This window comes from Athene cunicularia (assembly GCF_003259725.1).
Source record: "Athene cunicularia isolate RWA chromosome 2 unlocalized genomic scaffold, athCun1 chr2_part1, whole genome shotgun sequence".
NCBI classification, from domain to species: Eukaryota; Metazoa; Chordata; class Aves; order Strigiformes; family Strigidae; genus Athene; species Athene cunicularia.
Genome location: NW_020799095.1, coordinates 114,756,027 through 114,781,630, shown reverse-complemented (window position 1 = coordinate 114,781,630; position 25,604 = coordinate 114,756,027). Strand labels below are relative to the sequence as shown.

The 25,604-nt window shown below is 34.4% G+C and overlaps 1 protein-coding gene across 12 annotated transcripts in view; it reads left to right on the top strand.

Moving 5' to 3' along the window:
- Window positions 1-25,604, top strand: part of ASPH (aspartate beta-hydroxylase) — a 99,088-nt gene that overhangs the window by 29,507 nt on the left and 43,977 nt on the right. For 4 of the 12 annotated variants that reach the window (XM_026841979.1, XM_026841977.1, XM_026841983.1 and 1 more), the window contains 9 exons: window positions 114-173; window positions 1,837-1,893; window positions 2,404-2,448; window positions 3,198-3,233; window positions 5,356-5,394; window positions 6,909-6,953; window positions 7,055-7,090; window positions 8,026-8,076; window positions 18,861-18,902. In XM_026841979.1, coding sequence (XP_026697780.1) covers window positions 114-173; window positions 1,837-1,893; window positions 2,404-2,448; window positions 3,198-3,233; window positions 5,356-5,394; window positions 6,909-6,953; window positions 7,055-7,090; window positions 8,026-8,076; window positions 18,861-18,902 — 411 coding nt within the window. Of the gene's footprint in view, window positions 1-113; window positions 174-1,836; window positions 1,894-2,403; window positions 2,449-3,197; window positions 3,234-5,355; window positions 5,395-6,908; window positions 6,954-7,054; window positions 7,091-8,025; window positions 8,077-13,445; window positions 15,328-18,860; window positions 18,903-25,604 lie in introns of those variants that run through there. The other 8 variants (XM_026841978.1, XM_026841986.1, XM_026841985.1 and 5 more) reach the window with 8 other exon arrangements.

The window sequence follows — 25,604 nt, the reverse complement described above, 5'->3', positions numbered from 1 at the left end:
TGAGAACATAATTTCATTTAAAAAAAGTGCTCATAATACTCTGTTATAGGGTGTGTGGTATCATGTACTGAGTTAAAAATTTTAAAGTCTGTAAATACGTGTTTGTTTCTCAGATGCTGATCTTTTGGCAGATGATCTTGAAGGGATAGAGCCTGAACCATATGAAGCACTAGGTATAATTTTGTTTTTCCAAACTTGGTAATATTGGTTTTCTGCCTACATGTAGCAAATTATATGAGAAAGCAAAATAGAAAAGGCTAGACTGGTTTAATAATATGTAATTTTGAAAATTTTTTTTTCAAATAACTGTTTTTTATTGTCTTGGATATTTTTACTCTGACTGAGATGACATTTGCCATTGCAAATGGTTCTTAAAAAGAATGGATGATAGGTGTGGAAACTTTGCTTTCATTTGTGCAACAACTTCATTTTTAATTTTTTATGTGTTTCTGGCTGTTATGTATGATTGGGAACTGGATAAGCAAGAGGTCTGTGTTTATACAGTCTTAAGAAAGAGAGAATGAGATAGATTGCTTGTATTACTATCTTCTTATAGTCTACAATGCTAAGGTCCTTCTAGCCTGTTATTTTCGTCATTAGTCAGAAACCTGTATTCTCACATGGAACCTGTCACCTTTCAGAAACATCCAGTTTGTAACCTTCCCTTCAGGACTGTTTGCTTCTTTATGACAGATTATACTACTGGAGACTGAGTCAGCACAAAGGACTTCATTCTGAGCTACCCTTGACACTGTCTTTCTGCACACCCTAATTCATCTTTCAAACTTCATGAAATTTGGCCTGGACTAATCCAATTACCTTATAGATATCTTCATATTGTTTGATACTTCATACAATGGCATTAGCTCATTCCCATTATGAAGAAACATTAGGTGGATATTACAGTTTCCCTGCTATCTGATAAGTATTTTCTTCTAGATGCTAATAATGCTTGTTTATAGTACAGGCAACCTCTTCCATTTACATTAGACACCTTTTTTTTTTTTCCTTTTTTTTTTTTTTTCTGGACTAGGCTTCTTACCTTTGGCTCAATGTTAGTTCTGGACTTCATAGTTTCATTTGATGCCAAATATGAAAGAAAAATAATTTTATTTGCTTGATACAGCTAAAACTGCTTATTCCTATCTTCTTGGGTGATTACTACTTTCCACTTACTGATTTAGAATCCAAGCTGTAATGCTTCCAAAGTAAAACGATAGTTAATTTACCTTCAATACCATGTGTTGTCAGGTGTATCACTGAGTATATTAATAACATCACAAAAAATTGTAGTCACAGAGGAAAATAATCCATGTATTTGGCTATGAAATGAAGTAAATTGCTCTAAATCTGTGATGCTAGAAGTAAATGTACAAATTTCTTGAGGTGTGATTTCTGGCTCTTGTCTTCTGTCTTGTCTATCTATTATCTTGTCTTCTGTAGATCACCATCAGTGGTCCTCCTGCACGTTAGTAAAGCAGCTACTTTAGAACTTTGAGGATAGGGGAATATTATATTTTTTTTAAATTAGTATTAGAAGACCTGTTAAAAATTATTCATGGAGACTAATGGCTCTCATGGATATAGTTCTCATATTGAGGGTATAACAGAGGACTAACAGGTGACCCACCACTAAGAGATGGCCCAACACCTTCCATTGGGTTGCTATGCATCAGGTTGCACATGTCTGTGAGGCTTTAATTTGTCTGTTTTCAAGTAGGGCGCTACACTTAACAACTGACAAGACACACCATGGATGCAAGTTAAAAAGAATTGAGTATTAAAAGCACTTCATATTTTTAATTTCAAACTTTATTTTTCATATTTAATTTACAGTTTCAGATGAATATGTTATGACTGTGGAAGAGACAGTAAGTGATCCAGAAGCACCAGGTTTGTATATTTAATGAGTTCAGATTATAATATAATCACTTACACTTTTTAAAGGTGCTTCAACATAATGCGTCATGTTGACTAAGTCACAGTTTTATTTTCAAACCAATTTTTGTGTAGTTTCAAATAAGCATAATTTTTGCAGCTGTGTTACCATTGCAGTTGTGAACACAATACTCCACAAATCCAGTCCAGAAATACTTACTTAAATATCTTGTTCTGTCCAGAGTGTCTCAGTCTAATCAGTGGATTGTCAAAGACCTACTTGTATTCTAATTTTAAGCCCAGATACAAATATGCATGAATTTATCTTGTGTGACTTAGTGTAGCTCCTGGATGTGTTTTACAATCCAGCTGTCACTTTCAAATCAAACATTGCAGGATTAACTCAGTATGTTTAGTTCTGTTATTCTTGAGCTAAATATGTGATGGTTTTAAGTTCTTTTCTGCTATTTAGCTGTTGCATGAAAATTGGATTTGAATATAAAATATGAAATATTTTTATTTAAGGTGACTCTGAACTAATGCTAGAAGATGCTATTGAACATTACACAGGTACAGTCCAAAGTGTTACTTCTTTTTATTGCAGTTTTATTGAATTTTGTCCCCAAATCAAGACAGAAAAACCCCAAAACATTGGAACTTATAGATAGCATTGGTTCCTTAGTAAGTTATTACATCTGTATTTTTATTTACATTCTGAAAAAATACAGAGATCTTAATGAATAATACTTTTCTGTATGTCAGCCAAATGGGCAGAATACTATTTTGTGGGTTACATTACCAGGAGTATAGATATTTGTATTTTAAATTGCATATAAATGTTTCTGTGAGCAAAAAATTATTTGAATTTGCCAGAGATGTTGAAGTTAGTGTGGTAAGCATCATAAAAAAAGTAGTAACTTAAAATTATTTTTCTTTTAAAGCAAGCAGGCTTTAGCAAGTGGATTCCAAAATTCCACTGCAGAAGTCTGCTGTATATAGAAATGATTTGTGAGTAGTTCAGTTCTGAGTTGTGGGTAATTTATAGATTATTTAATGAACTGGATAATAAAAGCCTACTGATAGACTTTAAAAAAATAAAGCACTATCTTGTGATGCCAGAAAATGATTCAGTTATTTTCACAGGATCTTTTAGAAATCTTCACCTTTGCTGAATTCTTACTAATTTTAATACAGTATAAAATACTATAGTTTAGAATCTCTTTTGTCCTGAATAAACTTGACACTGTCTTATTTGTGTGTGTTTATTTCCTCAAAATTCTATGAATCTTCATATTGATTTATTTTTTTTCTTTAAACAGAGGATCGAGTGCATGAGGATGATAATGAAGACCATGGTATGACAACTGCTGTATTTAGTGAAATGACAGTACCAAAGTCCTTTGTTAATATGAAATTGAAATTACTTTGTCTTAAAATTTTTTATGCTGTCACATTATTTTGCAAGCTCTCAGTTAAGGGGTCTTTTTTTAATGTTTTATTCCATATGTATGTAACCAGTCAGTTGGTCCTTAACAGTAGATCAAGTGTAGAATATGCATCTAGGTTATTTTATTACATTGACATTAGCTCCAAAACTGCAGTTCACATCTACAAGAAGATTCACTTTAAGGCTTCAGATGCAAGTGTCCAAGAAATTGGCAGAAGTGTAAGCTCCTCTTTTCTAGAGTCAGTGTGTCTTCTCCATCTCTATCAGATGTGTTTCCCCTCTTCTGGCAGACTCTCTGATGTAATATTTTCTCCAATCGTGGTGCTTTCTAGAATTCTCAGAAAGCTGAGAGGGCAGTGCCAAGATAATTGTTGGCCAGAGCAGTTCGGTTTCTTTTCCAACTCTTGCTTTGTGAGACTTGGTTCTTAACTCAAATCAGCAACCAACTCTAATAAGATTGCAGTTCCTGTAATCACTTCTACCTTGCCCTGTTGTCATGGTTTGAACTTGACTGGCAGCCAAACACTGTGCAGCCGCTCGCTCACCCTCCCCCTGCCTGGAGGATGAGGAAGAGAATTGGAGGGATAAATGGAGACTTGTATGTTGAGATAAAAACAGTTTAGTAATTGTAATAAAATAAACCAGTAACAATAATTGAAGGTACAAATGGGTAATGTACAATGTGATTGCTGACTACCCACCAACTGATACCCACCCTGTTCCCAGCTAGTGATCCCAAAATACCAATATCCTGCCATTGCAGTCTTGGAAATGAGGGAGAACCCGCTCTTTCATGGCCACCCCTTCTTTATACACTGAGCATGACATTACATGATCTAGAATATTTCATTGGCTAATTTAGGTCCAGTGCTCTGACCATGCTCCCTCCTGGCTGCTTATATACCTGCACACGAGCAGTACATGAGTTGGAAAGTCCTTGACCTCTTTAACAACAACTGAAAACATCAGTGTGTTATCAGCTTTCTTCTCATACCAAATCCAAAACATAGCACTATTCTAGCTACTAAAAAGAAAAGTTAACTATATCCCAGCTGAAACCAGGACAATGGTGTTGGGAGAAACTGAAGGCCTGTGGTAAGCTGCACCCACTTTGTCTAGTGTATTGAAAGGAACCATTTCTTCATACCTTCAGCAGTTACTGCTAGTGCTAAAAATTCTTCAGTTGAAATGAGTGCATGTGCCTACAATGAAGTCTATAAATGGACTGATCATATAACTTGGAATAGAGGAACTTTGTTCCTGTATTGTATGCAACGTTCAGTAGTTTTAAGAAGGGTTTTGTACAGTTTGTGGCAGTGAAACTAGAAAAAAAGGCAAGTTTGAGATTTTTCATTAGAAGTGAAAAGTTTTGGATGTTTTTTTAAGACAATGCTGTAAGAACTCAAAAAGATGGACAGGGAGCCAAGTGACTGTTAGTGCCTTTTAAGATAAAACAATAGTATAAAGATTTATTTTTTAAAAATCTTATGTAAATAATCTTTTTCAGATGAGGGCTAGTGCCTATTAAGATAATGAAATTATCCAAAACAGGAGATGAACATTGAACCTTAGTTCTAAAATTCACAGTAAATGTATATTGAAAATTTACAGAATTAATGGATAGCATTTTGTCTATTTTCAGACATTACCTGAGGTAATAAATATCTTGACCTATTCTTGAGAGTTACAAAAATTAAACTGGCTCTTTACTCAAAGATAGGAATGTAGGTGAATTATTATAATTGTACAGAATTATAGCTTTATTGTTGTCATCGTTTTCAGTATTTCATCTGTGTAGAGAGAAATGCTTGTAATTTCAGCATTATGTTCACATTTGGTATTTGATTTATGTCTGGAATTTCTAATACAAGCTCCAGTAAAAGTTCACATATCTATTCAGGCCTCAAAACTGGAGGAACTCTTTTTGAGAGTTTTGCATTTGTCAGTAATGAACTGGATACTTAACCAAAATTTTTAGCATACTTTGTGCATATGAACCACCCAGGAGCTTTATTTTTCTTTCCTTTCAGAACCAAAAGATGAAAAGCAGACTGAGACTGAAGATACAGGTATATACATATACATATACATATACATATACATATACGTATACATATACATATACATATACATATACATATACATATACATATACATATACATATACATATACATATACATATACATATACATATACATATACATATACATATGGGGGGTGTGTGTGTGTGTGTGTACACTGCCACACACATCACCCCATGTACATATATTTTTATATATGGAACATAGTAGAAAATGTTTGTTTTGTATATAGTTAAAGTAGGAATACCTGTAAATAAATGTTATTTGTAACAAAAATGCTTTTCAAAATCAGAGAAATATTTTGGTAAATTTAGTATTAAAATAATTAATCCTGCTATTTATATACACTGAAATATGTAATCTGTGTGATCTTCAATGATGATATATTGCCAGTTACGACAAAAGTGAGTTACACCCTGTGTAGTTATGAAGTTAGGTTTTTGACTATGAACTGGGACATTTGTTAATTATACCATCCTGAAGGATTCATCTTTAAGGTCGCAAGTCACCTGGGGTCTCAAGTGACAGAAAGTGGGGCATATGAGGCTTTTTTGTGGACATTTGGAAGACAGTAGTTCAGCACAGACACTCAGCTTTGCTGCCCACTGTGAGCCTTGCTCATAACCTTCTACACAGTGCTTAAGATCATTCAAAATTTATAGGCTGTTTATACTAGTTTGGTTTTGATGCTTACTTTTTGCTAGTGCCTTTGCCTAGTTAGCAGAAGCAGTTAAAAAATTATTTGTTTGCAGTCCTCTCTCTTAGTCCTGTTTACTTTTGTTGTCTTGGAATGCAAGCTCTTTTGAGAGTCAACTGAGACAGAAGATTGAAAAAGACACAATTATTTAGTGTAGAATGAAGTCAAGAAATTCTCTAGGGTAAATAAATTCTAAGTATCTGTTTTGTCACCTTTATGATCATAAGCTTAAGAGGACAGTCAGATAAGTTAAAAGGTGCCATACTGAAAGAAAATAAAAATAATTTATTCTTCTCTGGAATCCATAATTTAAGTTGAACTTGCTCATTGTGCTCTACAGAACTAGGACCCACTGAGGCATTTCACATTTATCCAAACAAAAAGACATTTAAAATATAAGTTTGTAGGTTTTTTTGGTTTGTTTTTCAATGTGTCTAGCAGATGGAGTCAGTGCTGCAAAAGGTGAAAGTAGGGATACTGATTATGCTTAGAAAGATTCAGGAGTGTTTTTAAAATTTCAGTTTTTAAAGTTACTGTGTCTTAATCCAAACAACATCTGTTCAAAAGGTGCAATTTTGAAATATTTACCTAATGAATACACCAATTCTTTATTGAAAGAGGGAAAGAAAATTTAAGTAGTAATTTCTTTTTTTTACCCCTCAAATTCATCAAATTTCCTGTTTGTTTATAGCAATTTACTGTTCACAGTTAAACATGGTGTGCTAGCTGTATTCTGTGTTGTATGTAAGTTTCATCAGTTGAGGGTTTGACTTTATTACTGCTCTGAATTTAATGTTTTCTTAGCTGTTGAGGACCTTCTGGAGGAGGTGAATGAAGCTGCAGAGCCAGGTATATATTTTGTAATTGTGATCTTAAACTGGTTTGAAATATATGCATTTTGAAATCCAATGTTAAAAAATATTATATACTTTTTATACTTTCTCTTATAGATGAAGTTATTGAAGATACTGATAAAGAGCTGTCAGGTATGTGGTTTTATAGTTTGTGAAATAAAACATTTTTTCTTCCATTTTTTTATTTGTTAATATAATTAAAAAACAAAAATTGAAGCATAGAAATGTGCTGTATAGAATCATAGAATAGCTTGGCTTTAAAGATCATCTGGTCCAACCCCTGCACCTTCCACTAGATCATGTAGCTCAAAGCCTCATCCAACCTGACTTTGAACACTTTCAGGGATGGGGCATCCACATCTTCTCTGGGCAACCTGTGCCAGTGTCTCACCTCCCTCCCAGTGAAGAACTACTTCTATATATCCAAGGGCTGCTCTCAAGCTCTTCATCCCTCAGTCTGTACTGATACTGGAGATTGTCCTGACCCATGTGCAGGACCTTACATTTGGCCTTGTTGAACTTCATGACATCTTATGAAGCTTCAGTTTGAGGAATGGATTATGTTATCTAGTAAAAAAGATTAAGTTGTAAATATTTGTTTCTTGTGCTGGTGTCAGGGAATTTTAAATGACTACTGGGTCAAATGTGATTTGAAGACTTGCTCTGAAAAGGTAAAAATATAATCAAGCAAGATTTTTTTCCAGACATGGCATGAGCACAGTGTGTAGGATTTGATGCTATATTTATTTAGGTTTTTCATTTGAAAAATGTGTTCTAATATAATTAAATGGGAAAACAAACATTATTGTTTTACACAAATAACAATTGTAACCAAAATTACTTTTGAGGGGTGTGATAGCAGTGGAAGTCAGTAACAAAGAGGAGCTAAACTTTGGACATGAAATACATTCAGTACCTTTTTTCTACTCTTAAGTTAACCTAGTTGGTTGTTCTGCAGTTTGTCTTCCTTTTTGTTTGATACTAACTTGATTGGGTGGCTGGCGGGGAATAAAAACAAATTTTGTGAACATGCAATGTGTAACTTTTCAACACTTTCTTTGTTACAGTAGAAAGTAATCATACAGAAGATGTTGTGGCCACTGAACCAGAGCAATCAGGTTTGTATATTATCTTTTGCATAAGTTTACTACTTAAAAAAAAATAAATCAAAAAATGAGAATGATAAATATCATAGAATAGAATTGTATACTGAAAAAAAAAACAACCAAAAAAACCCCAACCCAACATTTGTAACTTTTTCTGCAGCTTTTTTCTTACAAGGACAAAAAAACTGTATCGTTGGATACTTGATGTTATAGTGACAATATTTTAGTAGCTTACAGAGCACTCTTCAGTTTAGAAGCTGAGAGTGCTCCCAGTTCAGAAAAACTTACAACAGGTCATGGGAAGCTAGTCAGTAGTATATACTCAAGAGAGTGAATATATGTAAAAAGAAAGAAAAAGTGGAATGTCTCCCCAGCTTTGAGTATTTTATCTATGGTCTTCCTGAGTCAGAGAATTTATTTCCCTCTCATCGATTCTTTTTACTGTCTGCAGCCAGCATCCTGGCTATTCTCAGTTTTTTTTCTGGTGAGGCTGACTCCCTCCCTGTACATATCTCCCTATTCATGCAACCTTCAGTTTATTAGCAATAATAGCACTTTGTCACGTGACATGTCTAATTTAAATATACATATGAAATTAAAAAGAACTGAATTTTGAATTAAAATATTTCACAATTACAGCTGAGAACATAGTAAGTATATGAATGTTTTCTAAGCCCATGCTGTAGTAGCATGTGAAAATGTGGGAGATTTATGCTTCAGATAGTAGAGTTTCAGAATTTTTAAGTATCGTTTTTGAAACTGTGCAATCCTGTAGTTTACTTATTGGCCTACTTAAGTACGAATCTTTCCCCTGGAAAAATTCAGTGGAGGAAAATTTGCATCCTACTTCTGGAAAAGTAGTATTACAGAGCACTGTTGATAGGTCACTCTTTTGAGCATAGGGGAAAAATATGCACCTTTTTGTAAATGTTTAGAGAATTGTCCAGTTTGAATTGTTTGTACAATTTTGACTTAACATAAATGCCTGTTCAAGATGAGGATTATTCAAATTATGATTTAGTGGGTAAATTAATCTTAAGTGTTTGGGTTTTTTCCCAAAAAAAGAAGCTGTAGTTACATGGAAAGTCTGCAAACAAATTACTTTGAAGAGCAGTGAAGGGATATCTTTATTGTCATATAAAGTTGCTTCCTGTTTTTGAAGAAGTAGTTTTTATCTTGTATTGGATAAATGGTAGTAATAATTACTGGGTTATATGGAAGCAGTCCAAATAAAACTGTGAGCAGTTTTAATTTACAACTCTGATTTTAATTATTTGAGACAGACCTAGAAAATTTTGCTCTTAAGGGAAATACAAAATTTCAGGGCTCAAACTATACACATGCTTCCTTTCTAGAGTGGCGATACTACCACTTCTCTGTGTATCAGTGAGATCTATTGCAGTCTGACTCTGGCGCACTCTTTGGGCACTGGTCTGGAAGCAGGACTGATTTGTCATGCCATCACATTTTTCTTGACATAACTGATTTTAAGAGCACTTCCAGCTCTTCCATCTGTTACCTGACAGTAGTCAACACAGAGTTTACCAAAACCATTTTTACAGTACCTAAAAATGGATTCTAAATTTGAAGATTGCATATTGTTACATTTAATCTGGTTTTTGGAGTTAATTGGTACAAGTTTCTAGGTTGTTCTTTGTAACAAAGTAGTTGTATGGAGTGAAACACTGCGTTGTATCTCTGGGCAGTAAACCACAGAACCTGCAATTCAGGAGCCTGGAGAGCTGTATTTTTGCTTTGTTCTCGTTAACCTGAGCATCTTTGTGGGTTAGTTAATCTTTACAATATGCAGAAGCTCTTACGTGGTGTGGTGCCCAGGTAGTTCTGTGGGGTTTTGTTTTTCCGTGCAGGAAAGGAAACTTGGTTCTTGGGCATACCAAAAGCAGCCAGAGAAGTGAACAAACATGGGAGATCTTTGTGATTGCCCAGTACAGATTGGAGGCATGGTTTAGTTTGTGTTTTAATTCACATGTTTAACCTTAACTGAGGTGGTTTGAAATACATCAAAACATAACTGTTGTCTGTGACATCTTTCTAACCTGTTTATCATAATAGCCGCATGGTGTGTTGAGATGTTTGAAGCCACAGGTGTTCATTAATAGATGCCTTATCTAAAAATGTTTTGTTTCATAATGAATAAGAATTATTTTTAACTAAAGCTTGTAATCAAAGTAGGAAAAAGCAGTACTTACTTTGACAGCATAGGCAAGAAGTTCAGCAAAAGTAGTGTTCAGTTGAATTGTTTGTGCTTTAAGTTGGAACTGCAGAACAAGAAAAGCTGTTTTCTCTCAGAAAATGTAGCTTCTTAGAGTTAAAATAACAAAAAGTCCCTTACAGGACTAGGGCAAAATTTCAACAGTAGATAATTCCACCTCACAGTGTCAGTTGTATTGATATGAGGATATTGAGATGTTCTCTTGACTTACATATACTATTTTAAAGCCAAATTCAGAATCCAAGTACCAACTTGAAATCCTTTGGTTTTGTGGACCATATTTCTGTTGCTTTTTGTTCTGTATTTAATGTCTCTGTCTTGCAGGAGTAAATTAATTTCCTACCTTCACAAAAAAAAAGAATCTTGTGTATTGTACAGTTGTGGATGGCTTTCCAAATATTTTGTTTAGAATCATAGAATCATTTAGGAAAAGACATCATCCAGTCCAACTGTAAAACCAACACTGCCAAGTCCACCACTAAAACATGTCCCTAAGCATGTCTAACATCTTTTAAATACCTCCAGGGATGGTGACTCAACCACTTTCCTGGGCAGCCTGTTCCAGTTCTTGACAACCCTTTTGGTGCAGAAATTTTTCCTAATATCCAACCTAAACCTCCCCTGGTACAGCTTGAGGCTGTTTCCTCTTGTCCTGTCATTTGCAGTGTGAGAAAAAGAGACTAACACCCACCCTGCTAGAACCTCCTCTCAGGTATTTGTAGAGAGCATTAAGGTCTCCCCGCAGCCTCCTTTTCTCCAGGCTAAACAACCCCAGCTACCTCAGCTGCTCCTCATAAGACTTGTGCTCTAGACCCTTCACCAGCTTCGTTGCCGTTCTCTAGACATGCTCCAGCACCTCAGTGTCTGTCTTGTGGTGAGGGGTAGTGAACACAGGTGAGGTCTCACCAATGCCAAGTACAAAGGGACAAAGTGCAGCTGGACTTTCAAATAACATGGTGGAATTGAACCTAGTTGTTCAGTCTCAATTTACTGTGATATGAAGAGAGTTCTTACTATTTTTAAGCACTGTTAGAATAAAACAAGTTATATTTTATTGAAATAGTATTTATTTTTGATCCTTTCAAAAGGTTTTTTAGATTTATTGTTTTTAACTTCAGTTGTTTTCAAAACTAGTGGAACACACTTCTTAAATCATGAGATTAGGATATGTTAGGTATGTTAGATGACAAAGGGCTTGTTAGCTCTATTCAGGTATATCTTGTGGAAATAATAGCAGCACTGGAAGGAGTGAATATTTTCTTTTTCGCCTCATGGGGAAAAAAGTGAGAGAATCAATCAGAAACTATTTGTTCAGTTATTAAGCACACGAGTAACTATTAGAAGTGGCACCATGTATATGATTTTTCCTTTAGGAAGTAGAAAAGGAAAATAAATTGATCAGCACAAAATCTGCAACGGTATACTCAAGAACCTTCAGTAATTTGTGTAGTTATGCAGAAACCACTTTGGAGGCAGAAGAACTACAAAAACTGTTTATCAGTTTTTGTAAAAAGCTGGTTGTGTCTGCACCTGAAGTAGAATTTGTCTCTGGAACCTGAGAAAAGAAATGGGACATAAGTAGACTACTGACCAGGAATAAGCATTTTATTACTGTTAAATTACAATTATTTTCCTACTATTAAGCACTATTAAGTATTTTTACCTTCCTTTTTTGGATGTGAAAATTTCAGTTTGAAGGCAACACCATTCTCACATTTTCCCGGGATTTTATTTTATGTAATTTGTGATAGAGGATTCAGTATGGGAGTTTTCTGTTGTCGGAAGTCTTTTCTCCTTTGTTCATGCAATTTCATTTCATCAGTCATTCAAAGCTAGTATTTCCTGTTATTTCAGCAATAATAATATTAAAGTTCATTGTACTAGAGACTCAAACTCTATTCTGAATGAAGAACACTGATGTGTTCTCATGTGCACTCTTTACAAATATAACAGATTTATCTATGTAATAAACATAACTTCAGGTAGTGTAAAAGATACACAGAAATGTCACTATAGAGTCCTTATTCTCAGGTAGCATAAATTCATGCAACTTAATTTAAAGCATGATACTGGTTTTTAATAAGGTTAGGAGTGGTTGTTTGGCTTTTATTTGAAACGTAGGAACTTACTTGTTTTGGAAAGAAAACGAGAGATAGTTCAGAGGATTAATTTAGTTGTCAGGAACGTTCTCATACAACCAGTGAAGAAATCAGGTGTCGGATTTGAATATGCTGGAGTGCAAGTCAAAAGTTTTTTGCTGCCTTAAGGGCATATCACAAAACAAATAACAGTAGGCAGCTGCATCTTTAGGTATCGGTATGTACTGTTTTCCAGTTCTCCACATTTATTTCTAAAACTATTACCAGTGTTACTTTCCAGCAGTAACTTATTTTAACTACAGTTGTAGGCTGTGTTTTTGTAAACTAATGCACTTGAGTGGTATAATAGGCCAGCTTGAAATATTACTGATGTAGGATGTTTGGCTAATCCTGTTTTACACTGATATATAAATTGCAGTGTTTGTGGTTGAGTGATGCTTGTTAGAGACATATTTTAAAGGCGACATTACAGGTTTTTGGGATACATTTACTCTTTGTATTTCGATTTTGATCCCTCTTGTATATGGTCAGATTTAAAATATTTAAGGGTTGTTTCCCCTTCCCTCCCTTTTATCTTGTATCCTTGATGTTTTTATAACCCCACATTTATTTTACCAACTGCTGAAATCCCTTATGTGTAGAGAGGTTTCCACTTTACAACTTTGACCCTTCCTGACTCCCTGGCTCCTCTTTTCCAATTGTATGTGTCCTTGACTTTTTCTTTTTTTTTTTTCAAAAAGAGATAAATTTGTTTTAATGTATTTGTGACATGGCCTAGATTTCCTTTACAAGGTAAATGAAGTCCCATATGATGAGAAAAAAAGTGCTGCCTAGATAAATATTTAAAAGTTTACATTTCCCACCTTATACAGCAACTTTGTGTATATTTACTATGATAGCTCCTAGAAATTATAGCTTTCTCAAATTAACTAGTGTCATACAAAGTTGCATATTTTTTAGCATTTAAAATTTTTTTTGGTTTTGTTTTATTTTAGAGTAAGTTGTGTTTTGGTTGGTCCTTTAATATAGATTTCCCCTTATTTTTTCAGATACTTAGAGCTTCAAAAGAAAAGTCCCTACATCAGGAGGACCAGCCCTAACCATACGCTACAAAAGGGGAGCAGATGCTTGTAATAGATCTTATGATGTAATTACCAAGCAGTTCAGGGTTTGGGGAACAAACACTAAAATATTGTAAATGGGTTGTAGCCAACTGTCATTTTAGTAAGCTTTTTTTTTAACACTTGGATGTTTAATTTACATTCCTGTCTGATTTTTTTTTTCTTGGTCAAGTTTAGTGAATTAATTATTTTTCTTCTGTGTTTGTGACAGAGTTGCAAATTTGAGCTGCATTTCATATGTGCTGTTCAAGCAATTGTTAATCTATTTATAACGTAGCAGCAAGTACATTTTTTCAGATTTTAATATATATCTTTTGTTGTGGATTCGTACAGTATGTACAGAGCAGTTTGGTCAAATGAAACATAATATTATGAATTTTTAAATGTTTTATAACTGCTGATATAGCATACAGCCTAACTGCATTTTATCGAAAACACTAATCAGGCACACACTATGCTGTGAAGTTTGACTTATATCTCTTTGCACTGATGTTATGTCAACAGTTACACTACATAAATTTCAGGTGATTTTTAAAATAATCAAAATGTATGTTTAATTCATATTAATAAAAAGGCAGATTACTAAATTACTTTTTTCAGAAACCCTTTATGTGTAAATTAGAACTTATTTTTTATGCACATTAGGGATTTTTTAAAGCAAAAATGCCTAGAAACTATGTAATAGCCTGGCAGGGAGTCAGTGTAGATTGCAACAAAGCTGAGTTGCCGGAATCAGGTAGAGCTCAGTAGAAGTCTTCTGCTTTGCCTACCAATATAATGATCTCGAAGCTGGGTTTAGTAAGCTTTCTATTAAGTGAATTATTTAAAATAAGTCAAATTTGCATAAATCCTTGACTTGTAAATTTTATTTTCAATTTTATTTTATTTTTAAAAAAACCCCAAACTTTGTAAATTCAACCTTTAAAAAAAAAGGATATAAAAATTTAAGACCTGTGATCATAAACGCTCTTGTAAATGGTACGTCTGAAATTTAGACTTTGAGTGATTTAGAATTTTAGTATAACAGGTGTACTTTTTACCTGTTCTGTGCTGCTGTTCCACAATTATGAAGACATATTTTATTCTTCAGAATTTTGCGTGTGTTCCTTTTTGGCTCAGGAATAATTTCTGTGATTTTAGGAAATTGCCAAGCCTGATATGGGAGCTTAGAAGAAATACAATAAGATAATTTTTTTAAGAAGAGAAATCAATTTGGTAACCCTAACAGTGGTTACCTTTTGTTTGACAGGGAGATTTTAAATTTCTGTGACACTGTTTTGAAGTCAGGTTTTTAGTTGCTTACTTTTTATAGTGAAAAGGGCATCATATGTGCTTGCCTTTTTTTTGTTTGGGATTTCAGTAAGACTCCATGTAAGTGTGTGTTACATCTGATCGACAAACACAGATGTCCCAAAGTGATTTCTTCAGACTTTTCAGGAAAGCAATAATATTCTTAGACTGTGATGCAGTTTGGGATGGGATGTACTAGTGAAATTACCTGTGATTGTGAATTGCAGAGCAATAATATTTACAAAGCCATATTTTATGAGGAAGCTTGGGAATGATTTTAGAGTGGTGAATGGATGACTTTTTATATAACAGTGGCAGCCTATTCCTAGAATTGTGGGACTGTGAGAGTGTATTATGCTGTGATCAAATTTTAAGTATTTTGTACCTGGGTATGTGATTTTTATGTGCTTCATGTTTACAGAAATATGCCAAGCTGAGCAAGGTCAAGCAGACTATTAAAAAAAAAAAATGTATATTTAATCTGTTTTAATGTTTGGCTGCAATAAAACACAGAAGAATATCTTTGTCTTTCTAGTGTCATTATTTCCCAAATGTGGTAGATATTAACTATAGGGATGAATATTTCTCTCATCCACTAATTAGCGTTATTATTTTTCAAAGTAATAATTTTGAATGTTTAAAAATATATTTGAAAGTATTTACAAAGAGGAAGAAATCTAGCAAGTAGGAGTAATTTTTATTTCTGGATAGTATTATGTGAAGGAAATGGGCATTACACTAAGGTCTGGGCTTCTATAGTTGTGTATTATAGAAGTATAATTGGGGTATTGTGTAATTGGAATATTAGCTATTCTGCAATCAATTTGGCAGGAATTTTGCCTATGATACATAATTTCTATTTGTAATATAAAATGGATGAGATGATTCTAACAAACGTGAGGCAAGTATGATATTTACCTTTCACAGAGAAATAGTCTAGTTTATGGTCTGTAGTTTAAATCAGAAATCTAGCAAGGTTGTTGTGTCTGTACCGTTCTCTCTTTGAAAATAAAAATCTTCCTTGACCTTTCAGTTTTCAAATACTTCCAAATTTTCATGATGTTATATTGCTGAATAAAGAACTGTAGTTTAAGAAAAAGTCAAAAAGATTACATCTTTCATTGTATTTTCACATAGCTATGTTGCTTCTTGCTAACTCTGCGGTTCTGTGAAATCTTGGGTTCAGTTGTTTTTTTGGAAATCACAGGAAGCAATACCAGTAAGGAAAGCAAAAATTAGACTGGGATACTAAAGTTTTATGTTATTACTGAAAATTTACTACAATTTTAAGTGACTTTTTCACATTCTGAATAATTCAAAAGGTGCAATATCAATGGCACCTCTTTCTAAGAAGTAAAGAAAATGGATAAGATTGGATATAGGAAAGATACTGAAAAATGTCATGTTTTTACTGAATATCATTGTGTAATTTTATGTGTTTCAAAAATTATATGTATGTAAATAGCAAATTGTATTGTACATTTATAGTGTTGATTGGGATTCATGTAAAATCTACAAGGTTTGAAACAAATTTTTAGTTGTGATTTGGGTCATTGTCACATGCATTCACAAATATTTACACAGATTGTAATATGAAAAATTATTTTTTTCTTTATAGTAGAAACCTTGTGAATACCTGGTGCATATGTTACACGGTGATAGCCTTCCTAGCCTGTAGAGATAGATCAAAACAGTCTTGTCTGTGATTATGAATTTGTTTTGCTGGAAATAGAGAAATCGAGTAAAAGATGGGAGTGGTTTGAAGAGCTAACACTTTTTTGTTTGTTTGAGCTACAGTTGGTTTAAGTTGATGACAAAATAGTCTCAAGATTTACGATCGTATCCTTGTCTTTGAGACAGGACATTTTTTAAACCTTTTTCAGGAATAGCTTAATTAAAACCATTTGTACCATCAAAGTAATTTAGGGATCACTGTGGAGGGAACAAAGGATTATGTTCTGAATATGATGAAGTGAGTTCAGTTAAGTGTGGTGAGAGCTGAGAGAAATAGATCTTCAGAACTAACAAGATCAAGTTGTGATGAATTTCAAAAGCAGCTACCTAGAAGGAGAAGCTGGAGTATTTAAAGATCGTTGGAGAGGCAGGTGAAATCACTGGCAGCTAATTTAGCAGAATACAGGTTGAAAAAAGTCCAAGAGAGTTATAGAGTTGATCCTAGTGCATTAATGTTTATAGAGATCTGTAAGTTATACATTGCATGAGCCTCAGTAATAGAAGTGAAGCTGGACAAGAATAGGAGATAGGAGCAGGCTTTAGAGTGATGAGTGCATACCTTGCTCTTCCTGTGATGGAAAAGAAGTTGCGGAAATGAACATGAATGTTCAAGATGTGTGGAAGGTGATCACTGAGTGACCTAGAGGGAGTTAAGAGAGAAGAGGTCATGTGAGATTATCAGTGTTGCTGGTAAGGGAAAAGATAAAAGGAAAATGGATGGCTAAATAATATACTGTGTCATGGTTCACTCTCCTGTAACGAGTTGTTCATGTGCTGTGAGTTGGTGAAAATAATAGAAATATGACTATATAAACTATTCTGTGTCTCACCTGGAATTATATTACTGCTCTTTTTAAAATACGGTATTTCTGATGACATACAGATGGACATGACTGTTTTATTTGTTGTGTGGTATGTCCAAAAAAGTAACAACAAAAAAGCTAGTATTTTAACAAGTATTGGACACCACTTTCATTAATATATTGTTATGGTAATAATATTCCTTGTCCAAGTTATCCCATAGTATGTAACTGTTTCTATCAGTCTTTTTTGTCATTTCATTCAATTTAAGAGACAATCTTTTTGTTTTATGACATAATTGAAGAGGTGAATGACTTTCAATGTGACCATATTTATTTAATTTACCATACCATAATCAAGTTAATACTCATTCTGCCTTGTGCTGAATATAAGTCATGTCCGCATGTTCAGTAGTAGCAATTGTCAGCTTGTAGTAATGGGTGAAATTAGAATGTGAAATGGTTTGATTTCATGTGTGCGCATAACCCAGTTTCTTCATGAAAAAAGATGGCTTTCAATATTTTTACATGGTGTATTTCATTCACAGTATAATACTTCTGAGCAGTTGGTTTAAAAAACTTTGAAGATTGAGTATTCTGACAAGATGTCTCTAACTGACTTGGAAATTAAAGAAAATGTTTTTTCTATATATAAAGATACCTCAAAATCAAAGAGTGTATGTTAGAGAAGAAAATAACTGACTAAAAAGCTAACTGACCTCTCTTTTAGTATTCTCTATTAGGTTTATGGGGAGGAAATATTGGAAGTTTATTGGAGTGAAACTGTAAACAGAATGATAATATTAGAATTGTGAGATAAGATTCTTTAAATGTTGCAGAGTAAACCAAAACCAAAAAGTGTTTAGAGAAGAGAAAAAGAGGAGAGGCCAAGTCTGCCTTCATATATATCACCTTCATCATACATACATACATACATACATACATGCTTTTGGTACAGTATATAGTCTGTGTTTACCTACAGATTGTCTTGTGCTTAGTTAACATTTACCTGTGCATTCAGATGTTTTCAAAAAACCTGGGTTAAATTATTTAAAAAGTCGAAGTAAGACAAAAGCTTCCAAGTGCCCAAGTCACTTCTGAAAATGAGACCTAGGTTCCCAATTGACTTTCATGTTTTTTACATTTTAATGAAAAATATATATATTAAGCTAGTGTTCCCAAGAGTTTTTAATTAGAGAACTGTTTGGTGTTTTTTTTTTTTTTCTTGCAAAAATAGCTGTCAGTCTGTGTGTTACCAAAATCTACTGGGAAAAATTTATGAAGTATTTTGTGACAGAATCAATAATCAATACTTGAAGAATCTGCAGAGAACGACCCTTTATGTAACTATATAGTTCAGACAGTAGTCTGTGGTTACTTTAAAAAAATCAAATTAAAACAAAAAATTCTGTTAGCCCAATTATATTTTGAGTATGCTATAATTTTCTTGTATCTCTTTTTTATCATAAATGGTTAACAAAAAGTTTATTTCAAATAAATTATATTTTTAATATTCTAGGGAAAAGTGAAAAAGCAACTGAACAAGACAAAACAGAAAAAGGTAAGTCTGAAAGTAACATTCTGTTCTGAAATTCAGAAACATGCTTTCTGAGACGACTGGTTTAAATCAGACTAAATAGTAATGAAGCTTAGTTCCTGTACAGCTTATTTAGATAAAATGGAGTTGAATAAACATCCAGAGTTTATGTGGTTTTGTAAGTAAACACACAGTTGTTTCCAAAGCTGACATCAATGTGTTCCCCTCTTACATGGTCACAGGCTGCTGTTAAAAACTTCTGTTGTTTCAGAAGTAAAATGTTCAGTGTTGTACTGCTAGTTTAGGACTCCAGAGGTCACAGCTTCACCAGGCTCCTCCAGCATCTGTGGATGAGAGGCAACCTGGGCTGCCGGGCCTCAAGAGCTGGGTTCAGCACTGCCTGCTGGGCTAAACTTGGGGAGACAGGTGACTAAAATCCACCCTTGTCAGCCCTGTGTTTATGCACTAAGGGTTTCTGTCTGGCTCAGTTTAGGTAGGAACATGCAGAGTCAGGTCTGGTGGAAGAGTAATGAGGTTTTGCTAAGAGCACTGTTGAATCTGTTCTCCCTGCCATGACATTGGTGCTGCCCTGTGCATTCCCTGTCACTGCATGAAGCTTGCACAACCTCCCTCCCTCCCCAACTTCGTTGGGATCAAGGTTTATATCTGACCCTGGTACAGCACTACAGCTGGCAGGACACACAAACCTCAGGGCCTGTGCCTGCATTCTTTTCACTTAGGTATGGCCTACAGACTAGTGCCTGCCTAAGTATCTCCAGGATTACTAGATGGAGGGAAAGGGATGCAGTGATTCTGCTGGTGTCTACTGCTGCCTTTTCATTCTCTGTTTTCATTTTCCTATGTGGCTCTTATTTCATATTTGAGTACTTAGCAATGCTACTTTTTAAATCTTTTTGTAAGGTTTATTGGGTTTGGTTTCGTATATTTCGATTTTAAATATCAGTTGCTAGGACAGGCAAACGAAACATTTAAGTATTAACTACATTAAATGTAAGTATTACATTTTAAAAATAAATACACCACTAGCCAGTTTACTTGGAAAGCAAGTCAATTATATCCACACTTTCATTTCTAAAAGGATAGATTTGGCAGGAATTAGCTTACCGTACTGGGCTTGCATACTTAATAGTAGAAAAAAACACCATTGTGTGCTGGTTTTATTGACCTGTTAGAACAGTAGAATAACATGACATACAGTAGCCATCCAGTATGAGTAAAAAGCATTCATATGTAAAAATACTAGCTTTGTACAAAACTTAATATGGAAGGATTTACTACTAGGCAACTTGTAAGAGAACTTTATGACTTGAAAGTATGACAGGAACCACTTTGCTTTTGCACCTTAAGTGCCGTGTGGTTTTGTTTCTTCTTAAATACTGAGCAACTCAATAAATCCTTCTGCTGATTCCTGCTTTTGCACATTACAGGACTTCTGTAAGCTGGAAAAAAGGCAGATTTTGTTTTCCCGGTTAAATTGATAACATTTTGCATCCTACGGGGAAAAAACCCTGCATTTTTTATGGAATTTGTTTATAGCTAAATGGCTTGTGTGATTTTCATACAAGTTGAATTTTGTTGAATTATTTAAGTTTTCAGAGTTTGAGCTGGTTTAAGTTTTCACTTTCAAGAAAAGTGTCTAGCTACAGGTACTGTAGTCATTAGAAAGTGGTTTAAAGTATGTCGAATTTATTTTAAATTACCCTAAATAAGATGCAGCAATAAATCAAAGAGATGTATTTAAAAAAAAAAAAAACAACTATACTGTGACTCTCTAGTATATGTAGAAAACTCAAGAGATCTAAGGAGTTGGGAATTTGAATTTGGCTTGGATTTAGGGATTGCTTGTGATTCTGACAGTGCACAGGGATTTATGTGCCAGCCTGCATTTGGTTTTAGGTATTTGGACATAAGCTCTGAAAGGCCTTCTGTACAGAAACTGTTTACAGCTTTCAGTGGATCTTACAATATTAACATGTTTCACTGCTGTAGTTTTCACAGTACTTTATTAGTAAAATGTCTTACAAATTCTGTAAATTTTAGTTTTTAATAGTATTTCATCAAGTTTATTAAAAGTCTCACTGACACTTCTGTATTCACACACACTTCTCTGGAAACCCCTCTAAAGAAACAAAAACTAAACTAATTTGGAGTATACTATTACTTCAGGTTTTCTCTATTATATTTAATCGAGAAGGATTGTTTGTCTTCATAAGAATGTGATCAGACCTTAGATTTAAACAAGTAATTTAAATGGGATGGGTATTTCGAGTCTGAGAAAAAAAAACTATTTTTAAATGTTTTACAGGTAGTACCATTCAGGGCATATATACAACATCTGTAAGACATCTTATGTGGTGGTTTTAGTTGGTTTTGATCACATAAGCTAACAAAAAATAATTTAAGTAAGTAGCTTAATCTTTCTACTTTGACTTATATTGACATATATTGAATATTCCTTTATATTGGTGCAGAACGGATATAAAAACTGGAACAATCTCTTTCTGCAATGAATGTGTTTCTTTTATAAACTGAACATCAGTGTGGGTAACTAAAATAATAATTTTCACTTTTCAAAACTGATAAAACATGAAATTGGAAGTGAATGCCATTTGATTGGAGCATTCAGTCATGTCGCAACAGAGACAGAGGTATACATAAGCCAGGGTTAGGATAAATCTCATTCCACAAGTGGTCGTGCAAGTGTCATTCTCATAGCAGGGTCAACATTCACCTCAGTTTACTCCAGCTATTTACCTTTGGACAGTATAAGTAGGACTCCACAGTAGAGATCTAAGCTGTATAATCTGTGGAGGCTAAAGTGTATTCTTTGGCTAAACGTTAGGGTTTTGCTGTAGGATGAGATGAGTTGTCCCCTAAACTCCATTGAGAACCTTAACCAGAGCTCCACTGGCTGTAGAAAGAGCTTGCATGCTTAGCTCACCGCCAGAATTGTCAGCTCAAAGTAGGTAGGCTGACTTCAACCCTTGCAAGCTCTACTTTTAAGGGTATACATACTACCTATTGATTTACTTACATATTTCATTGCAGCCTGCATTAAATATGAGCTGTGGGCAGAAGTGTAGTTCTCAGTCCAAAACTGCTGCATAACACCATGCTGAACTATACATAGGATGTTAGAATATTTGTATTTTTGTACAGAAAGTCAGTGAAGAAATTTATTTCTGGTTTTGTATAAGGATTGCTTGATTCTAGCCTTTGAATGAAGCCAGAAGACTTCATAATGAAACAGATAGGTGAACGATGGAAATATATGCCAAAAATAAAATTATAATTCTGCAGTTGTTTCTTACGATCAACATCTAACCAACCAACAGTAATTTCACGCAGAAAACCCTGTAGAATACTTTTTACTGCAAGGAAAATTGTTCTGGAATAACTGCAGCTAAAGATTTATTATAGTCATTAGATTCCACAGCTTTATTAGTCCCTAAAATGCCTCAGTTTTTATTGTCTGATTTCTTCCTCAGATAAGTTGATTATAGAGGTTTTGCTGTTCTGCCAGTACAGTTTAAAAAGATCTTTTAATTATTGTAGTGCTACTGGCTTTAAATTGTCTAGATACAGTTATTTGGTTTTATACCTTCTAAGTTATCATTTATAGAAGCCCATAAAACAAGTGGATCACTTACGCTATCTGTATGTCACCTAATGAGCTTCCCCAACAACAGGACAATGACAGGAGTTTTTCATCATCATCAAATTCTCATTCAAGCTCGCGATGAGTGGCAGCACAATTTCAAAAACTAATCTGGGTAATGATATGGGCCGAGTAAGAGGAGGGAGGACAATTAATTGAGCAGATTTTGAATACCAAGTAAAAGTAGTTGGTCTACTAATATAATATATGTATGTTTTTCAGCCCATAACTGAAACTTTGAAACTTGGACTGGGAAGGTCAGTGTATTTGAGGGAGGGGGCAGGGGGAATTAGTAAAACAGAAGGTCACAAAATTAATTGGAAAAGTTCTACAGACCATGATCGTTGGTATCTACTTATCACTGTCTTTTAAGGCACCCATCCACAAGTTGCCAAGAACATTATTACTAAATTTGTATCACAGCAGGAATAGGAGAGTGTTAAGAAAACAAAGCCTATGACTCCCCTGGAAACTGCTTCCTTAGATTTTGAGTTTAAGATGAAGAACTGGCAGAAGGAGTCTTTGCTGCAAGTAACTGTGAGACTGCATCACATGAGAAGATTTTTATTTCAGTTTATGTTTAGCGATGGCGCCCCCCACATCTATTTTTGTCAAGGTGGGAGACATAAAAGGAGACGTCATTATATAGTTATAACATGTACAGTTATATAGGTATAGCTTTCCTTGAAGACTTTATTTAAAACTTAAATAAAACTGATCTGCTAGTAGTAAGCACAGTATACAGTCAGTGCAGCAGGATTGTTCCAGTGAAGTTTTGAGTTCAGAAACTGGGGACCATGTGTCCTCAAAGTGGCTGTGAAGACCATCATTTGTATTGAATCCTTATGACTTATGAAGTAATTAATTAAAGGCCAGAGTCCTAGCTGCCTGCTGTTTTGCATGCCAGTAGTAGCAGAGGCAAGATAGAGGAAGCCACCTAACCAATATTATAATGACAATAGGAATAAATAAATCAATCTAATGACAAGAACTAAATCCCACTTATGAGGGGGTTTGTTAAATAGGAAGCAATGTTCTTCTAGCCTCATGTTCTCTCCCCACACTATCTCTCAGATTGTGACATTTTTGTCTTAACATTTCTGAGACAATAGAAATTTCATTAGAAGGCATACGTAACAATAAATATTCATGCTAATAGTGTAATATGGACTTTCATAATCACAGAGGAGGCTACTGCCCCTCTCTATCAACTACAAATCCTATAGCATTAGTTTCTAAACATTAAATCAAGATGGTTTAGCCTATGTGGAAGGCACCCTTCCTCCCAGACTTCCATGTTAGACCAAGTGGGATGTCAGTCATCGCTATCAATGCACAGGATAGGGTCAAGGTTCCAGCTCCAGTGCAGCAGGTAAGCCTGCCCTCCCACTCCACCACTTTTCCTAGGCTCTGAATATCAGAAAGGGAGCAGAGGACTTAGGAAAAGGAAGTTAATACTAAGAGCAAAAGGTGGAGGAAGAGGAGAAAAGCGCAGCAAGAACAGGTGGAAAACTGCTTTAACTAGTCCCAGTTGAGATTTCTTCCTGGCCACAGTGACACATCAGCTAACAAGCTCAACAGTGGTGTCCTCCTTTCTGATATATCTATTGTGCCAGAATAAAGTCACAGAATTATAGAATATTGGCTCACAATTTTTTACAAGGCACGGGAGTGAGACATGATTTGTGTTAAGTGTATGAAAGTGCATACTGGTTTTTAGAAATAAACATTAATTGTTCTGGAATTTTTAATAGCAGTATGATATTATCTCCCAGTTACTTTGCTCAGGAAAAAACTTTACATGTATCATTTGAGTGGAGGCTTGGAGTATATGACCAAGGATAGAATAATTCTTGCTATGTGTTGTGCTAAGAATACCTCATTATTTAAATGATCTTTTCAGAAAACAACTAGTTGAAGTCTTTACAGTGTAGACAATATCAGAGACCCACTTAAAAGTAACTTGCTTTGTGTTAAAATGCCAAGTGAATGGTGTATCTTTCAGCTTAAAAAAAAAAAAAAAAAAAGAAAAAAAAAAAAAAGTGTATTAATCATGAAAAATAATTAAGATAGTATTCAGTATTTTTGTCCAGTTCTGGCTAATGAAGTATTAACTGGTTTGGATATCAAGCTGATGTCTAATCAGTCAAGCCAGCAGTGTTTGCTCTTTTAGGAGAATGAGGTTTTTCTTAACATGGCTGCTTGTTTTGTATTTCAGATGAAAATGTGAATGGAGAACTGACTCTTTCCCACACACACACACCCCACACCTCTTCTGTGGAGGCCAGAGAGGATTCATTTACTGTATTACAGAAGTATTATTACTAGTTATTTCTGATACAATATTTCTGCCAGTTCTGTATTGTTTTGGACTTATGGTCAGATGTAATCATTTTTTTGCCATGTACGAGCCATTTCCATACTTTTTTTCCTTGTCACTTCATGTAATTGCTTTGGATGCACTTAGCACATTAACATAATTGGCTTACTTGGCATTTTACACCAATTTTAAGCCTTGTGCTCTGCTCAGTTACACAGGACCATACAGACATTTGATCGTTTGAGGACATTTGACTAGAAATTCTAGAAGAGTTTAATTCCTTATTTCTTTAGGCAGCTTTTTGCATGAAAAATTGTAAAGTATCAAGAAATTATATTTGCATTATAAGTCTATGAATAAAATCAACATAGAAGTTGCAGTTATTTGCCTGATGCTGTTTATCCAGCCAATTGCTTAAGAGAAAAAGACAGATCTGTTTCAGATGAAGATTTACAGAACTTTATTTTTTTAATTTATTAGCCTTTTGTTTTTACAGAAAGAGCTAGTAGCAGCACTGATAATTGAGATTGCTTTCTATCACAAGGCTCTGTTTATAATCACTTATAGCTTTTTCTGAAATTATACCACTGAGATTAAATTTTGCATTGGAAAAATTCCTTTTGGAAATGCCTTTTGAAAAATTGGTTTGGGAAACTTTCAAGTAAAAGATTCAGTAGCTTCACTTTGCACTGATTTCTTTGATTATCCCCCACCCCCACCCCACACC